At 41.6% G+C, this 19,322-nt stretch overlaps 1 protein-coding gene and 2 long non-coding RNA genes across 33 annotated transcripts in view; 2 read left to right on the top strand and 1 right to left on the bottom strand.

The window, feature by feature from the left end:
* Window positions 1-19,322, top strand: part of TNRC6B (trinucleotide repeat containing adaptor 6B) — a 296,478-nt gene that overhangs the window by 80,243 nt on the left and 196,913 nt on the right. For 17 of the 31 annotated variants that reach the window (XM_077949599.1, XM_077949594.1, XM_077949591.1 and 14 more), the window contains exon 3: window positions 2,242-2,332. The exons of 7 other annotated variants lie outside the window; for them this stretch is intronic. In XM_077949599.1, the coding sequence (XP_077805725.1) occupies window positions 2,288-2,332 (45 nt within the window). In that variant the 5' untranslated portion in view covers window positions 2,242-2,287. Of the gene's footprint in view, window positions 1-2,241; window positions 2,337-19,322 lie in introns of all 31 variants that reach the window. 7 more of the 31 variants (XM_077949595.1, XM_077949583.1, XM_077949569.1 and 4 more) reach the window with 1 other exon arrangement.
* Window positions 773-19,313, bottom strand: LOC144331681 (uncharacterized). The gene is made up of 3 exons (XR_013399049.1): window positions 19,085-19,313; window positions 1,218-3,190; window positions 773-1,034 (listed from the first exon to the last, which is right to left on the bottom strand). It is a non-coding gene; the product is annotated as an uncharacterized LOC144331681 (long non-coding RNA).
* Window positions 5,132-14,978, top strand: LOC144331709 (uncharacterized). Its single transcript, XR_013399078.1, has 3 exons — window positions 5,132-5,260; window positions 12,724-13,922; window positions 14,513-14,978. It is a non-coding gene; the product is annotated as an uncharacterized LOC144331709 (long non-coding RNA).

The following is a 19,322-nucleotide window of genomic DNA, read 5'->3' as shown; positions in this document are numbered from 1 at the left end:
CCTCCCACTGGCTTAGCCCAGCCAGCAGCCAGAAGATAAGGAGCCCAATGATGGTGTCCCATGAGGCACACCGTCAGGCAGAGAATGGAGTGGGGCTCTGGAGGGAGCAGACAGTACAGCCCCAGACCAAGGAGTGTGCTGAGCACAGGCCTGCAAGCATGAATGGAGTTCCAAGGAGTTTTTCTGGTTCAGCTATGCCTATGATGCATCATCTATGAAATGCAGTCTCTGTTTCAGTGAAGTAGGAGAACTTAAAGACATCTGTGAAGCAAATTACACATAAAATCTTTCTGGAGATGTTACCGAGTTTTTCCGGTGTTATCAACCTAATTTTCATGAAAAGAGAACTTTTTTTTTTTTTTTTTTTTTTTTTTTTGCGCAACTGTGATAGGTGAGGGACAAATTCGACTAGAGAAAGCCTGTTTTGACTTGCTGTGAGCATCGGTCATGTGTTTGACAGAGGGGATGGGCAATGTTGATTACGTTGGGAGTGAGTGAATGAATATCAATTGAGAGCTGCTACTGTACTGATTTTACACTTCACATCACATAAATATGCATTCGATCCCAAAAAGACCTTGCTAGGTAGGTGAGCAAAGTAGATATTTTGATATTTTGGTAACCCCTTCCCACCCAGTAGATGAGGAAACAGCTTCCTGGAAGCACCTTCTTAGCCATGAGTCTTGGCTGGTTATAGAGAAGTCTGCACCAAAACAGATCATCAGGCATTGTGCATTAATAGATTTTTCTTGCAAAACACACTACCAGCATCTTTTTACCCTTTTTTTTTTTTTTTTTTTTTTGAGACAGCATCTCACTCTGTTACCCAGGCTGGAGTGCAGTGGTGTGATCACGGCTCACTGCAGCCTTGACCTCCTGGACTCAACTAGTCCTCCCACCTCAGCCTCTTGAGTAACTGGGCCCACATACATGTGTCACCCCGCCTGGCTAATTTTCGTGTTTTGGGTAGAAGTGGGGTTTCGCCATGTTGCCCAAGCTGGTCTCGAAGCCCTTAGCTCAAGCGATCCACCTGCCTCGGCCTCCCAAATTACTGGGATTACAGGCATGAGCCACTGCACCCGGCCTTTTTTAGTTTTTATGTTTTGTAGCTATGAGCTTTAAAGTAGCTGATAGGTTTGTAAATATTCGTACCTGTATTATAATGGAGATTTGTGTCATTTGAATAATGATTCCTCAATAGGGCCAGGAGTGGTGGCTCATGCCTGTAATCCCAGCACTTTGGGAGTCTGAGACGGGCGGATCACGAAGTCAGGAGTTCAAGACCAGTCTAGCCAACGTAGTGAAACCCCATCTCTACTAAAAATACAAAAATTGGCGGGGGGTGGTGGTGGCGCCTGTAGTCCCAGCTACTTGGGAGACTGAGGCAGGAGAATCGCTTGAATCCAGGAGGTGGAGATTGCAGTGAGCCAAACTCACACCACTGCACTCCAGTGTGGGTGACACAGCAAGACTCTGTCTCAAAGAAAAAGAAAAAAAATTATTCCTCAATAATTACATATGTAATGAATTCATGAAAATGTTGTGTAAATTTTTAGTAGTTTCCGTTTGGCACATTTTAATTCGTAAAATTTGAACAAACTTTTTCTTGACTCATTCTTTGGGGAAAAATTAATTACTTTTTACTGTCTTGCCCTATAAATAGTCTCATATAAAAATAAATTAACTGACATTTAGTTTATTAAGCACGTTTCCTAAAAATGAAAAGTGGGGCCAGCCATTATAGTGTACTTTAATTTCAGTTACAAAGAAAGCAGGAATGTTATTCATAAATTATAAGCCCAGGAAACCCTGCCAATTCCAATAGCCTTAGCCTAATACCCAAGCACTGTGATCTGCAGGGGCGGAACAACAGGTGTGCCGCTTTGCTCACTGCCATACTTTCTTGCAGGTCAGTGTCTGCTGTGAGAATTTCGCCACCATCTCTGCCAAAAGCCAAATAAAATAGGGAAAGAAATCTAGAGCTATTAATATCCCAATGCTGGAAACCTGTCCTACTTACCCTTCTCCCCCAAGGTGGGAAAAATTCCCTCCCTGCTTCTCTCCCTCCCTCTTTCTTACCTTTAAGATGAATGTGCGTAGACACACACACACCACAAAGTTACTCAAAGTTACTTCACAGTGTCTGTGGCCTTAATTGAGAGAATTTCAGTCAAAACCTTTGAAAAAACAAAATTTTGCCCTGAATTCCTTACATACTTTTTCTCTTCTCTCTTCTTTTAGGCAGTATTTTTGTGTTTCTGCAGAGTTTTGCACAAAATCTGTTCCCATGCAAACCAATGAGGGAGAAGTATCGGAAGAAAGCAGTTCCAAGGTCAGTAAATTACTGAAAGGTACAGTTTGAGTAGAAATTGAACAATAGAGGCTGTGGATGAGCAGAATGGGAATTTCATTTTACATGACTGTAAGAATTCGATTGATTTAAATTAGAACCTAACCTAAGATTGAGAAATATTTTTTCTTTTCAGTGTACTTTTTAATGCTATATGCTCATTTAAAACAATTTTACTGAACTACAGAGAACTTTATATTTTTAGAACACTAATACTATGTCTTTTTAAGTTTGTTATGAAAGTTACTCTAGGTTTATAAAAAATCAGAAGTATATATATAAAGTCAAGAGTCAAAGCTGGTCCCTTGTTCCTGCTGCACAGAGGCAGTCGCTGATAATTTTTAGGTGTTTTTCTATTATAAATTTTATTTTGTTTTATTTTGGATTCAGAGGTACATATGCAGTTTGTTGCGTGGGTATGTTTTGTGATGCTGAGGCTTGGGGTACAAATGATTCCATCACTCAGGTAGTGAGCATAGTACCCAAGAGCTTGTCTTCGAACCCTTGTTCCCTTCCTTCCCTCTCCCTTTTGGAGTCCCCAGTGTTCACCGTTTCCATCTTTATGTCCACATGTACCCAGTGTTTAGCTCCCACTTATAAGTGAGAACATGCAGCATTTGGTTTTCTGTTTCTTTGTTAATTCATTTAGGATAATGGCCTTCAGCTGTATCCATGTTGCTGCAAAGGACATGATTTAATTCTTTTTTTTCTTTTTTTTTTTTTTTAATAGACTGGGCCTGGCTCTATTGCCCAGGCTGGAGTGCAGTCACACGATCTTGACTCATTGCAGCCTCTGCCTCCCAGGCTGAAACCACTCTCCCACCTCAACCTCCTGAGTAGCTGGGACTACAGGTGCCTACCACCAAACCTGGCTAATTTTTGTATTTTTTGTAGAGACAGGGTCTCACTTTGTTGCCCAGGCTGGTCTCACACTCCTGAGCTCAAGCAATCCACCCGCCTAGGTCTCCCAAAGTACTGGGATTACAGGCATGAGCCACCCTGCCTGGATGATTTCATTCTTTTTTTATGGCTGCGTATTATACATTTTTAAATGGTAATTTCTTTGCTTTGTTTTTTCAATCTAAAGCCTAAGAAATGTTATCATCAAATCTTATATGTAAATATATATAATAAATAAAAATAAATATATATGACTCTCTATATAAATCCTGTATATAAATATTTATCTATATTTTTGTCTCTATCTGGCTCCATGTGCTGATTTTCCTTGGCTGCTGCTTAACATGGTTACATGAGACCCTTAGTATTACTTTTACTTCCCTCTTTGTCCATTCAGAATTGTCTGTAGGTCTTCCTGGGAGCTCTGAAACAACTCTTTCAGTTTCTTTCTGGATGTCCCCTCTACGGGGCTGTGATCTAGTCCACAGCTTGGGTGGAGGGACAGATGTCATCCCGTCCTCTTGCTTTTCCTTTCCCATCTCACCAGATTTCTTTCTTTCTGTAGCCAAAGCACAAATTTATAGACTTTCATCAGACTCATCTAGACCCTGAATCTCGTGTAGGGTGAGTCAGAGCCTGTGAGGTACACACATGCTCTAGGAATCTCCCTCACACACACATACACACACACACACACACACACACAGAGGCACACATACCCAGGACACCCAAGATACCCACACCCCAGAATGTCTGAGGTATATATACATCCCCAAGATCCTAATTTACTAATTTATAGTGAAATGTAATGTTAAGGAAGACTGGGGCTCTGCGCGCTGGCTCATGCCTGCAATCCCAGCACTTTGGGAGTCCGAGGCGAGTGGATCGCTTGAGCTCAAGTGTTCGAGACCAGCCTAGGCAACATGATGAAATCCTGTCTCCAAAAACAAAAAGTAGCTGGGCATGGTGGTGCATGCCTGCAGTCCCAGCTACTCAGGAGGTTGAGGTGGGAGGATTGTTTGTACCCAGGGACGTGGAGGCTGCAGTGAGCTGTGATTATGCCACTGTACTCCAGCCTGGGCAGCAAAGCAAGACCCTATCTCAAAAAAAAAAGGAAGATTGGATTTCTGGCTAGTACATTTTCTCCCTGGAAAGATAAGGTATAATTGGGAGATTGCTTGGTGAATATGTAATTAGACCAGTATAGAATATATTACTGTGCCATAAGCTCAGTTTTCAACTTCTTTTTGGAAAAATAAATGACTAGTTTTCTTGATTTTTCAATTACTGAATAGTTTATCAGTTCAGAATGAATTAGACTCAAGAATAAGAGAACATTCTTTTTATATGTGCCCTAAGTGGATGTTTCTGTTATAAATTAGATTATAACTTCAACTTCATCAGCCTTAGTTTAACTCAGGTTCTTATGTTTTTCCCCCGATGTTGCTTTTGTTTAAAATCTTATATTTGGACGCTGATTTCATCTCGCAGGCGTCAGTCCACTCTCCCCCACCGAGGGTGTAAATCAATCAATCAGTCAATAAAATCTTATGTTTGGAATGATTTAATGTATGGCTGGAATTTATCATTTTGCTGTGGTTATGTAGTTTGTGGATGTCTGTTAACAGAAGGCCATTAGGAAAGGTAGCAGGTTTTGAGGAAAAGTAGAGAATTTTTTACCAAAAAGTGATTTTCAGCTGAATTTCTTTTTGTTCAAAATTTTTTTTTGAGACCGGATCTTGCTCTGTCACCAAGTCTGGAATGTGGTGGTATGATCACAGCTCACGGCTCACTGCAGCCTCAACCACCCAGCCTCAAGCAATTTTCCCACCTCAGCCTCCCAAGTAGCTGGAACCACAGGTGTGTGCCACCACACCTGGCTCTTTTTTTTTTTTTTTTTTTTTTTTTTTTGGTAGAGACAGAGTCTTGCTGGTGTTGCCCAGGCTGGTCTCAAACTTCTGGGCTCAACTGATTCTCCTGCCTCAGCCTCCCAAAGTGCTGGAATTATAGGTGTAAGCCACTGCGCCTGGACTTCAATAAATAATTCTTAAGCATGTGTTATCATGGGGTACAACAGTGAACCAAAAAGACATGGTTCCTACTCTCAAGGTGGTTTCATCTTAGTGGGAGACATGAATAAATATAAATAAAGATAATAATTATAGATGATGGCAAGTGCTATGAAGAAAATAAAAGAAAGCCATGTCATGCAGGGCAGCTGGGAGGAAGAGCGTAGCTAGTCAAGGAAGATCTCTCTGAGAAGGGGACATTTCAGCTGAAGCTAATGGGCAAGGGAGCCAGCTGTCTGGAGGGCTGGAGGAACAGTGTTCTAGACACAGGAAACAGCTGCAAAAGCCCTTGGCCTCTTCCAAGAGCTCTCAGAAACCTGTGGGCCAAGTGTGACGGGAGGTTAGAGAGAGAGGCAGAGACCTTGCAAGGCCTCAGAGGCCACAGGGCAACGTGGACCTATTCTCTATGCATAGGGCAGCCATTGAAGGCTGTTCACTCGAGGAGTGATGTGATGTGGTAGGATTTGCATTTTAAGAGATGGCTCTTGCTGTTGTCTGGAGAGTGGATTGGAAAGAGGTAAGAGTGGAAGCAGGGAACCTGGTGAGAAGGCACGTGCAGCCGTTCGGGTAGGGCTGCATTCATGGGTGTTACCGGAAGTGGAGGAAAGACAGACTTGAGGTGTGTTTTGGCGCCAACACTGATGTGACTCGAGGATGGATTGGGATCCTTTTGCATCATAGAAAGGGGAATTTCAAGAAAAAGGTTCCCTCAGTAACTTCAGATGCTGCCAAGAATCGAGGAGGTTGACAAGTGAGAAAAGACACCTGGATTTGTTTAAGAACTAATTAAAGAGAAAGGATATGAGAAAACTTTCTGGGGAGATGGAGATGTTCTGTGTCTGATAGGGGTGCAACGGTTTATAATTACAATAAAAATAGTGGCCGGGCGCGGTGGCTCAAGCCTGTAATCCTAGCATTTTGGGAGGCCGAGACGGGTGGATCACGAGGTCAGGAGATCAAGACCATCCTGGCTAACACGGTGAAACCCCGTCTCTACTAAAAAATAGAAAAAAAACTAGCCGGGTGAGGTGGTGGGCGCGTGTAGTCCCATCTACTCGGGAGGCTGAGGCAGGAGAATGGCGTGAACCTGGGAGGCGGAGCTTGCAGTGAGCTGAGATCCCGCCACTGCACACTCCAGCCTGGGCGACAGAGCGAGACTCCATCTCAAAAAAAAAAAAAAAAAAAAAAAAAAAAAAGTAGTTACAGTGTAGGTACGTTGTGTGTGGTGAAACTGACATAATCAAATGGAGTGGAGAATACATGGAAGTATAGATGAAGCAGGAATGGCAGAATGTTGGCAACTATTGAAGTGTTGTGATGGGTACATAGGGGTTTATTTGTATTTACTTTGTACATGTTTTAAATTTTCTTTTTTTTTTTTTTTTTTGAGACGGAGTCTCACTCTGTCGCCCAGGCTGAAGTGCAGTGGCGCGATCTCAGCTCACTGCAAGCTCCGCCTCCCGGGTTTACGCCATTCTCCTGCCTCAGCCTCCCGAGTAGCTGGGACTACAGGCGCCCGCCACCACGCCCGGCTAGGTTTTTTTTTTTTTTTTTTTTTTTTTTTTTGTATTTTTTAGTAGAGACGGGGTTTCACCGTGTTAGCCAGGATGGTCTCAATCTCCTGACCTCGTGATCCGCCCGTCTCGACCTCCCAAAGTGCTGGGATTACAGGCTTGAGCCATCGCGCCTGGCCTAGATTTTCTATGATAGCTTCTAAAAAGAACTTACTGATGTTCAGGGGTGCCATTTAATTAGAGTAGGAGGTGCAGAAACCAAATTTTATGGGTTAAAGAGAAATTAAATGATTTTTAAAAATGCGTTATGACTATAGTCCACCACCTAATTTTAGGACATTTGGAAATAAATGGAAGAGAGAACAATGAGGAGGAGGATTAAGTTCAAGTGAAAGATTTTTTTTTAAATGGAAAAGGCCTATGCATGTTTGAGCAAAAAGGGAAGAAATGAGTGGAGGAAGGCAAGAGTGCAGTTAGAAAAAGGTTTCTCCGATTTCCAGGCTTAACGGGCCTCGTACTGCAGTAATGCCTGAGCTCAGGCCCAAATCCTGCTCTTCTGACTCTTGTTTAGTGGTGGAGGGAGTTTTGGAGGAGGAAAGAAAGAAAGTAAATTCAGCTTTTCTTTGTATTGCCTTTGAAAGAGAAGTCATTGTAGTTGGGAGAGTGTAGAGTACACAGTCGAAGACTTGAAATGACAAGTTTCGATTTCCTGTTAAGGGGAAAGGCTTGGAATTGCAGCTGTAGAGAAGATGCTAAGAATAGTTACCAAATGAATAAAGGGTCAATATGGTTTACAAAATATCCAGGTAGGTTGTGCAAGTATAAATCGGGAGCCCTTACGGATGGGCAGGGTTGGTATAGAAGTCTTATTGGAGGAAGTGAATTTTGCTCTTCCTCTTGAAGAGATGTTCTCTGAAACCGTGCAGCATTTTCCTTAACATTTTCTTGGAGAGAGATGTTTACTGAAGTTCAGAGTTGGATTAGGATTCTATATTCTTCAGGAGTTGGGAAATGTAGACTTTGACCTCTTGAGTTTAGGGAGATTTTTTTTTTTTCTCTGCCAGAAACATATAAAGCAGGTGATGGTTTCTAAAAGACTGCTGTAAACAGATTATAGATGATTCCTGAATTATGCACAAGCGTCCTATTTTTCCTTATTTTTGCCTTCTTTCCTCCCCTCCTCTCTCCTGATTAATTCAGCAAATATTTATTGAGCACCTACTGTGTGCCAGGAACTGTGCTGGGTGCTGACACACAGAATTGACTCCTTAAACTATTATTTATTCTTTTAATTCTTGGCGCTCTAACCATTTAAAGTGGAGGCAGGAAGAAAGAATGTTAAATTTCACATCAGTTTGGAATGAGCTTTTTTCCCTGAATGGTCACCAGATTGCAATTTTGTATGACCTAACGAATTTCTCAAAGAGAGTTCTGCTGTTGTTGTGAAAGCTTCTATTGTAAATGCTGAAGGAAGACAAGTTGACAGAGTTATTGTTAATGTAAAACTTTAGACGCCCCTGAACGTATCCTTTGGAGGAACAGTGACTATTTCTTACATTTTTCCCAAGGACCACTCAGGGCTTATTTAATTTTTCTGCTGTGTATGTGAGAGATAAAATTGAATCAAATTAACAGAGTTACCCATGGAACTGTCTTATTGTTCTACATTTTTAGAGGTTAAATATGAAAATTATGTTCTGTGGCTGGGCACGGTGGCTCACGCCTGTAATCCCAGCAGTTTGGGAGGCTGAGGCAGGCAGATGGCTTGAGGTCAGGAGTTTGAGACTAGCCTGGCCAACATAGCAAAACCCCATCTCTACTAAAAATACAAAAGTTAGCTGGGCAGGTTAGCGTGCACCTGTAATCCCAGCTGCACCTGTAATCCCAGCTACTCGGGAGGCTGAGGCAAGAGAATCACTTGAACCCAGGAGCAGAGGTTGCAGTGAGCCAGGATCACACCACTGCACTCCAGCCTGGGTGACAGTGTGAAACTCCATCTCAATAAATACAATACAATACAGTATAATGCAATGCAATACAATACAATACAATACAATACAATACAATACAATACAATACAATCAATACAATACAATATGATACAATACAATAATTAGCTAGGCATGGTGACGTGCGCCTGTAGTCCCAGCTACTCGAGAGGCAGGAGAATCGCTTGAACCTGGGAGGCAGAGGTTGCAGTGAGCCGAGATCATGCCCCTGCACTCCAACCTGGGCGACAGAGTGAGACTCCATCTCAAAAAAAAAAAAAAAAAAAAAAATTATATTATGTAAAAAGTCTTTGATGACATAGGAAATCTGGAGGCATGGATATGTATGTACTTCATTGGCCTGATTCCCATAGAGAGAAACTCATGTGACCTATTTTATTTGGCATTTATGTGCTTATATTATCACACTGATCTGAAAACAGATACGATTTTATCTGTCATATGTGGGTTTGACTGGTTAAATGTAATGCTCACTTTTGTTAGTGCCTGGTTTCACTATCACATAGTGGAACTGTGCATTACTGGGAGATTTCAGCTCTTTTGTGGCTTTACTGACACATGCTGGAACTAAGCTGTTTATTTGTATCATCTTTTCTTCTTTTTATTGAGATATTATCAAAAGTGATATACTTTTATAGTCATTCAGTTTATTTAATTCAACAAACATTTATTGGGCACCTACTAGTTGCTGATGTCGTAGGTACAGGCATGCAAAGTTATTTATGTAAGATATGGTCTCTGCATTTCGGGCACTTTTAATCTGGTTGAGGGAGGTAACCATACCATACAGGCTATGACACTGATATTAAATATGTGCCTAGGTCAAAGCAATGAACTCTGTCTGGCATGAAGCTCCACAATGGAGAGGGAACACTTGAACTGGGCATTGTAGAAAGAAGGGTTTCATGGTTTTTATTGGTTTGTTGTTGGATGGGTGACGGGGAGAAGGCTATTATATGCAGAGGAACTGTGTATAGCATATAAGGGGTAATGTGCTGGGCACGGTGGCTCACACCTGTAATCCCAGCACTTTGCGGATCACCTGAGGTTGGGAGTTCGAGACCAGCCTGACCGACATGGAGAAACCCCATTTCTACTGAAAATACAAAAAAATTACCCAGGCGTGGTGGTGTGCGCCTATAATCCCAGCTTCTCGGGAGGCTGAGGCAGGAGAATCGCTTGAACCCGGGAGGAAAGAGCTGTGGTGAGCCGAGACCGTGCCATTGCACTCCAGCCTGGACAACAAGAGCGAAACTCAGTCTCAAAAAAAAAAAATAATAATAATAATAAAGTAATGTGTGATGGGAGATGGTGAAAAATTTGAGTGTGTTTCAGATATCTTGGTGTCTATTACATCACATCAAAACTTAGTGGTTTCAAACCACCATTACAACCTCCTGAGTGGAATAATTCCAAAAAGTTAGTAAATACTCTATCCTCCAGGATGTGGAGCATAACTTTCCACTCCTTAAGTGCAGATTCACACAGTGGAGAACCCTAAAGCCAGGCGATCAAGGTCAACATCAACAGTGATAAGTCCTTTTTATAGTTTGTACCCTTGGTACGACGTGAGGAAATGGCACTTCAATTTCTAGTTTCTTCCCTAAAATCCATTATCCCAGTCTAATCATGAGAAAAACATCAGACAAATTCCACTAGAGGGGTGTTCTGCAGAATACCTGATCAGCACTCCTGAGAACTCAAGGAAAACTGAGAAAAATCTGAGGAACTGTCACAGCCAAGAGACAGCTAAGGAGACACGATAACAATGTAATGTGGTATTCTGGATGGGATCCTGGAACATTAGGTAAAAACTAAGCAAACTTAATAAAGCATGGACTTTAGTTAATGTATCGGGTGGGGGGCTACGGGAGGGATAGCATTAGGAGAAATACCTAATGTAGGTGACGGGTTGATGGGTGCAGCAAACCACCATGGCCCATGTGTACCTATGTAACAGACCTGCACGTTCTGCACATGTATTCCAGAACTTACAGTTTAATAAATAATAATGTATCAATATTGGTTCTTGAATTGTGACAAATATACTAAGGAAATGTGTTACTAACAGCAGAAACTGGGTTCAGATAAATGGACTATCTTCATAATTTTTCTGTAAATCTAAACCTCTTCTAAAAAATAAAGTTTTCATATATTTTTAAAACTCCATCGCCAAGACAACCTTTCATTTGTCATAATTCTGTGTTTTCCTGGGCTCATAGGGCAGTTCTTCTCTTCCAAAGTGGTATTGGCTAGAGTTACAGTCATCTGGAGGCCCAGTTAGCCAAAAATGTCTGAAAGGGCCCACTGACATGGCTGGCAGTTGGTGTTGGCTGTTAGCTAGGAGACCACCTTGAGGCTGTTGACCCAAGGTTCTCCTCCATGTGACCTCTGCACGCCTTGGGTTTCTCACAGCAGTTGGCAGTGATTCAGGAGGGAGCATTCCGACCATGCAGGAGCTGCAGATACCTTTAAGCCCAGCCTTAGAAGTCACCCAGCTTTGCGTCTTCCCCAGTCTGTTGAATTAAAGCAAGTCACAGGACCGTCCCAGACTCAAGGAGGGGAGAAACAGATCCCACCTTTCAGTGGGAAGACTGGCCTTAAATATGAGGTCATCTTTAATCCACCACACAGCGACTAGAGTGTTGGGTGCCAGGGAAGCGGAGGGCATGGTAGAGCCCAGATTATCTAGGCTGAAGAGTTTCAAGAATAGACAACAGATTAAACAATTTTATGTTAGCAACCTTACTGACACCTTGAAGTAGCAGATTTTTTTGTTTGTTTGTTTAATAGAAACATGTTCTTGCTCTGTTGCCCAAGCTGGAGAGCAGTGGTGTGATCATGGCTTACTGAAACCTTGAACTTAACGGGCTCAAGTGATCCTCCCACCTCAGCCTCCAGAATAGCTGAGACTGCAGGTGTGCCACCAAGCCTGGCTAATTTTTCTTACCTTTTTTGTGGAGACTGGGTCTCACTGTGTTGACCAGGCTGGTCTCAAACTTCTGACTCAAGTGATCCTCCTGCCTCTCAGCCTCCCACAGTGCTGAGATTACAGGTGTGAGCCACTGCAGCCAACCGAAGCAGCAGATTTTTAAAGCAGGGAAATGAGATGTACATTTTACTTTGTGATTTGCTGTGTGAGGATAACTGGTGTTGATGTAGAGGGTAGACTAGAATATCTGTATCTCTACACTCAGATTATCTAAAAGAAAAGAGGATTTAATAGGCCTACTTCAGCCTGTGGACTGATTTCCACTGGGTCGTGAGTTCTCAGGAGTTAAGAGAGAAAGAGCAAAAGGTGAGGAAGTAGATCCCATAGAAGGACAAATGAATTGGAAGGCAAGGGCAAGGACTAGCATTCCTGGGATGGTCTCCAGACCTGATGTAATCTTCCTTTATGGTTCTTAACAAAGATAGATTAGAATGCTTAAACTCTGTAGCCATTTCTCACTTTAAATATAATGTAACTTAGGTCAGTACTCTAAATGAGTTGGTGTTAGCTTACTAGCTGTAGAGATTCTGTAGCTCTAGACTTGAAGTGTTCATTTTTAAGTGAAATCTAAAACAGATAATAGTAGAGTTTGTTATAGAGCTGAGCAGTTGGGTGTTTGTGATCATATTCTCTGTATCTTTGTGTATATTTATCTTATGTATGTGTGTATATATACACACATATATATGTATACATATGTGTGTGTATACGTGTGTGTGTGTGTGTGTGTGTATATATATATATATATATTTTTTTTTTTTTTGAGGCAGAGTCTTGCTCTGTCACCTAGGCTGGAGTATAGTAGCCTGAACACAGCTCATTGCAGCCTGAACCTCCTGGGCTCCAAGGGATCCTCCTGCCTCAGCCTCCCGTGTAGCTGGGACCATAGGCGTATGCCACCACACCCAGATAAAATTTTTTTTAACTATTTTGTAGAGACTTGGTCTCACTATGTTGCCTAGGCTGGTCTTGAACTCCTGGGCTCAAGAGATCCTTCCACCTCAGCCTCCCAAAGTGTTGAGATTACAGGCTTGAGCCACCGTGCCTGGCCTGTATATTTAAATAGTTATAATAAAACAATGAAAGTAAGCTCTAGGGTTTCAAATTTATAGCTATAGGTTTAAGTACCCAAGTGTCTCTACTAATTACTGCAAATAAATATTTACTGAATCAGGAAGCTACCATTTTAGCTATTAATAATAATGTTCTTTATCATTAGCAAAGGTAACAAGTAAACGTAGTCTTTGTCTACAGAGAATACATTAAAGATAGTTAAATAGGATAATTTAGACAATAAAATACACAGTAGCATTTGAATGATCTGTTTTAACTGGTTTCATTGACAAAGAACTACAAGATCTGTTCTTAATAGTAAGTGCTCATTTAGTCAAGAAAAGTGTTACACAGGAGTATTTTAGGAACATGGTAATTTGTTTTGTTTGTGTTTTGGTAGGGGATGCAGAGAAGAAAGATTTACACACAGTTTAATAAAGTCTTTTGCTTTCCAGAGCTTAGGATATCTCTACCTTAGGTTGAATCTGCTTTAGCAAGTGATCGCAAGATGTCATGGAATTTGGTATTCCAAGAGCAGGTTGGAAAAGCAAACATGCAGCGCAGATGCTTTTCCCATTTGTTTACATAGCTGGTAAGCAACATCATTTGGGTTGGATTCCAGGTCTGTCTGACTCCAGAGGCCGTAGTAGTTCAATATTCCATCCTGGACAAGTTATATGGCAGAGTAATCAACTGTTTCCTTATGTCAGATAAACTTACTGGAAAAGTCACCGGGGTATAGAAGAATCCCTAAGAAGGGAGAGGGTGCTTTGTGAATATTCAGAGCCACACATTTCTCTGGAGAAGAGATAGTTAGAGCACTGAGATGTCTGTGAGACCCTGGAGATGGGGTTAGAAGCAGAATCCCTGCAGGCAATAGGGAGCTATTGAAGGATGTTAAGCAGGGGAGAAACCTGATCTGATGCATATTTTAGAAAGGCTGACCTGCCGGGCCCTGTGGCCCACACCTGTAATCCTAGCACTTTGGGAGGCCGAGATAGGCAGATTACTTGAGGTCAGGAGTTCCAGACCAGCGTGGCCAACATGGTGAAACCCTGTCTCTACTAAAAATACAAAAATTAGGCGGGCATGGTGACAGGCGCCTGTAATCCCAGCTACTCGGGAGGCTGAGGCAGGAGAATCACTTGAACTGGGAGGCAGAGGTTGCAGTGAGCCAAGATCATGCCTCTGCACTCCAGCCTGGACAACAAAGCTAGACTCCATCTCAAAAAAAAAAAAAAAAAAAAAAAGAGAAAGAATGACCTGGCAGGAGTGTGGAGAAATGATTACAAACAGGGTGTAAAATGGAGACAGGGAGACCAGTTAGGAGTCCCCTCAAGAAGACTGAGGAAGGCTTGAAATCGGACATTAACAGTGGTCTGCAGAAGCATACAGGAAGGATGGGACTAGAGCACAAATCTGTAAAGGGTTGAATGATACCATGTAAAATAGGAGATAGAGCAAGGTACTGGATGTAGCTATTGTTACTGTTATTATGTTTTTGTTTTTGTTTTGAGATGGAGTCTTGCTCTGTTGCTCAGACTGGAATGCAGTGGCATGATCTCAGCTCACTGCAACCTCTGCTTCCCAGGCTCAGGATTACAGGCACACACCACCATGCCCAGCTAATTTTTGTATTTTTAGTAGAGACGGGGTTTCGCTGCGTTGGCCAGACTGGTCTTGAATTCTTGACCTCAGGTGATCCGCCTGCCTCAGCTTCCCAAAGTGCTGGGTTTACAGGCATGAGCCACCACACCTGGCCTGTTACTGTTATTTTTAACTGGGTGTGGATTTTGAAATATTGAGGCACCTGCAGGCAGCCCAGGTAAAACTAATTAGTAGGCATTTTAGCGCTCAGTAGAGGGAGAGGACATCAAGATACACATTAGGAGTGCTCAACATAATAGGAATAGATGGGGCCTGGGACATGAGAAAAGGCTCAAGTATAGAACTGTAGGAACTATTTCAGACTGGGTCCAACCTGAGCATGGATAAGAATTCGCTTTCTCAAAGTACCAAAACAAAACAGAACCCTAAATAGCAATTCAAAATGCTAAAAAAAAAAAAAAAAAAAAAAAAAAAAAAAAGTAAAAATAAAAATAAGGAAAGAAAAGAATTAGCTTGGATATTCTTTCCTTTTTCTTTTTAGCAGCTTTATTAAGGTATATTTTATATCCCATAAAACTTACCCATTTATAGTATACAGCTCAGTGGTTTTTAGTGTATTCACAGAGTTGTACCACCATCACTACCATCTAATTTAAGAACATTTTCATTACTCCAAAAAGAAACTGTATCCATTAGCAGTCACTCTCTATTCCCTTTCCTTCCAGCCACAGGCAACCACTAATCTTTCCATCTCTATAGAATTACCTATTCTGGACATTTCATATAAACAGAATCATATAGTATGTTTTCCTTCTGTATGAAACTTCTTTCAGTTAGCATCATGTTTTCAAGGCTATCCATGTTATCGCACATTATCAGTGCTTCAGTCCTTTGAATGGCTGAATAATACCCTATTGCATGGATGTATGCATGTTCTTTTTCTGTTTTTCTTTTTCTTTTTTTTTTTTTTTTTGGAGATGGAGTCTTGCTCTGTTGCCCAGGCTGGAGTGCAGTGGTGTGATCTTGGCTCACTGCAGCCTCTGCCTCCCGGGTTCCAGCAATTCTCCTGTCTCAGCCTCCTGAGTAGCTGAGATTACAGGCGCCTTCCACCATGCCCGGCTAATTTTTGCATTTTTAGTAGAGACAGGGTTTCACCATGTTGGCCAGGCTGGTCTCGAACTCCTCATCTCAGGTGATCCGCCTGCCTTGGCCTCCCAAAGTGCTGGGATTATAGTCGTGAGCCACCATGCCCAGCCTGCATTTTGTTTATATACTCAACAGTTGATGAATATTTGGATGGTTCCCACCTTTTGACTGCTGTGAACATTAATAATATTATGAAATGAATATTATAATGCTGCTGCGAACTTTTGTGTACAAGTTTTTGTGTGGAATATGTTTTCATTTCTCTTAGTTATATACCTAGGAGTGGAACTGCTGGGTCATATGGTTTAACTTTTTGAGGAACTGCCATACTGTTTTTCAAGTGACTACACTGTTTTATATTCTCACCAGAAATGCATGAAGGTTCCAATTTGTCCGCATCATCACCAGTACTTGTTACTGTCATCCAAAAGCTTTAACATTTTAGCCCCCACAGTTAGGTCTGTGATCTGCCTCAAATTAAGTTTTGTATGTAGTATATGACATAGAGGTCATGGTTCATACATTTCCATGTGGTTATCCATTTCCTCCAGCACCTTTTCCTCACTGAATTACATTAGTCTTTTGCTAATTTTTTTCTAATTGTGAAGTCTTATGCTTTAAGTTCAAAAGAATCAATTATACAACTATAGGATGGGCAAAACCAGTATACTAGCAGTGTACAGACAATGTGATTGACTTCTGAAACAAAAAAACACTTCTTGCTTAGCTATAGAACCACAAATTTTAACTGATAACATATTTTAATATCCTTTGAAGCTTATTTTGACCATGTGATTAAATTCTAGTCAAAGAGATGTAAGCAGGATGTAAAGTGCAGCTTCCACAAAGTCTTCCTAAGGAAGTGGCAAGTCTTCTCCTTTCTGCTACATGGAACACAGACATGAAGGTTGGGGCTGGAGCAACCATCTTAGAACACAAGGTGGAAGAAATATATTGAAGATGGAAGAACAATAGAAGTCTCAAGTCCCTGGTAATTGGAAAGTGACCATACCAGTCCTTGACCACTTACACAGATTTCTAAGAAAGATATTAAGAACAGTCTTCATATACTTGAGAGAGTGGTTGTTGAATAGATGGTAATTTTTTTTCTATCTTATTCCATTTTTTTGAGATGGGGTGTTGCTCTGTTGCCCAGGCTGGAGTCGTGATGCAGTCTTTGCTCACTGCAACCTCTGTCCCTCAGGTTCAAGCAATTTTCCTGCCCCAGACTCCCAAGAAGCTGGGACTACAGGTGTCCACCACCATGCCTGGCTAATTTTTGTATTTTTAGTAGAGATGGCGTTTCACCATGTTGGCCAGGCTGTTCTCAAACTCCTGACCTCAAGCAATCTGCCTGCCTCAGCCTCCCAAAAGGCTGGGATTATAGGCATGAGCCACTGCGCCCAGCCAATAATTATATTTTTATATTCTTTATTCTTGTAGTTTTCCTTTTCATGGTAAGATTTTGTCATGAAGAAAAAATATTAAGCTGTAGCAAAGTACAGAGAATAAAATAACAGATACATCCACTTAACCATCAACAAGATTTAACATATTTGCTTTGTCATATTTGCTTCGTCATATTTGCTTCAAATTTCTCTGTCTTCAAAAAAAAAATAAATTTCTCTCTCTTCTTTTTTTTTTTTTTTAATTAATGAATTTATTGAGCAAAGTGGAGTTAACTTCTTTCCATGGGTGAACTCAAATTCTGTTCTTTTTTCTTTTTTTTTTTTGAGACGGCCTCACTGTTGCCTAGGCTGGAATGCAGTGGCACGATCTCAACTCACTGCAGCCTCCACCTCCCGGGTTCAGGCGATGCTCCCAACTTAGCTTTCCGAGTAGCTGGGACTACAGGTACACACCACCATGCCCAGCTAATTTTTGTATTTTCAGTAGAGACCATGCTGCCCCAGGCAGGTCTCAAACTCCTGACCTCAAGTGATCCCCCCACTTTGGCCTCCCAAAGTGCTGGGATCAAATTTATCTCTTTTTTAAAGAAATAAAATAAGGAGATATAGTTAATAGTTGAGGGCCTCTGTGTAGCCCTTTCCCAAGCCAATCCCTTTCCTCCTTCCTCAGCTGTAATCCTACTCTGAAGTCTGTAAGTGCCTTACGTCTTAAAGAAAATGTTAAAAATTCACGGGTTCTCACTCCTCTGACTGCCCCTTTGTTTAGTTGTAGTCTGCCTACTATTGCATGGGAATCACGTGGGGTGCTTGTAAGGAAAATAGAGATCCCAGGTCCCAACTGCTTTTTTCTTGTTTTTGTTTTTGAAGCAGAAGAGCCTCACTCTCTCACCCAGGCTGGAGTGCAGTGGTGTGATCATAGCTCACTGAGCCTTGAACTCCTGGGTTCAAAGGATCCGCCCACCTCAGCCTCCTGAGTAGCTAGTACTACAGGCATGTGCCACCACGCCTAGCTAATTTTTTTTTTTTTTTTTTAGAAACGGGTCTCCAGTATGTTGCCCAGGCTGGTCTCAAACTCCTGGCCTCAAGTGATCTTCATACCTTGGCTTCCCACAGCACTGGGATTACAGGCATGAGCCACCATGCACAGCCACCAGATTCTAACTCTTGAGATTCTGTTTCATTAAGCCCAGTAGGGCTTAGGCATCTTTGCTTTAAAAAGCATGCAAAGTGCAAATCAAAACCACAGTAAGATAGCATTTCACATCCACTAGAATGGCTAAAATAAAAAATAACAATAACCATTCTTAACTGTGTTCCATGTAGCAGAAAGGAGAAGACTTGCCACTTTCTTAGGAAGACTTTGTGGAAGCTGCACTTTACATCCTGCTTACATCTCTTTGACTAGAATTTAATCACATGGTCAAAATAAGCTTCAAAGGATATTAAAATATGTTATCAGTTAAAATTTGTGGTTCTATAGCTAAGCAAGAAGTGTTTCTTTTTTTCAGAAGTCAACCACATTGTCCATACACTGCTATTATTGTATGCCCAACCTATAGTTGTATTATTGATTCTTTTGAACCTAAAGCATAAGACTTCACAATTAAAAAAAATTATCAAAAGATTAATGTAATTCAGTGAGGAAAAGGTGCTGGAGGAATTGGATAACCACATGGAAATGTATGAACCATGACCTCTATGTCACATACTATATGCAAAACGTAATTTGAGGTGGATCACAGAGCTAACAGGGGGAGCTAAAACGTTGAAGCCTTTGGATGGCCGCAGAAGAGATGTCTGCATTCATGACCTTGGGGAGGGTATGAACATTTCTTGGTAACATGCAAGAAGCACTAACTGTAAAAGAGAACCGTTGTTCAGTTGAATTTCATGGAACATTTTAAACCTCTGCTGAACAACTGACACCATTAAGAATGTGGAAAAAGGCTGGGCACAGTGGCTCATGTCTGTAGTCCCAGCATTTTGGGAGGCCAAGGTGGGAGAATCACTTGAGGCCAGGAGTTTGAAACCAGCCTGGGCAACATGGCAAGACCCCAAGGCTACAGAAATATGTTTTAAAATTAGTTGGGTGTGGTGATGCACTCCTGTAGTCCTAGCTATCTAGGAGGCTAAGGTGGAAGGATCACTTAAGCCCTAGAGGTTGAGGCTGCAATGAGCTATGATCACGCCACTGCACTCCGGCCTGCGTGACACAGCAAGACTTTGACTCTAAAAAAAAATAAAATAAAAATATAGAAAAGTATAGATTGGG

The sequence above is a fragment of the Macaca mulatta genome, chromosome 10 (genome assembly GCF_049350105.2).
Source record: "Macaca mulatta isolate MMU2019108-1 chromosome 10, T2T-MMU8v2.0, whole genome shotgun sequence".
In the NCBI taxonomy this organism is placed as follows: Eukaryota; Metazoa; Chordata; class Mammalia; order Primates; family Cercopithecidae; genus Macaca; species Macaca mulatta.
Note: the sequence above shows the minus strand (reverse complement) of the source record. Positions and strands in the feature narration are given on the sequence as shown.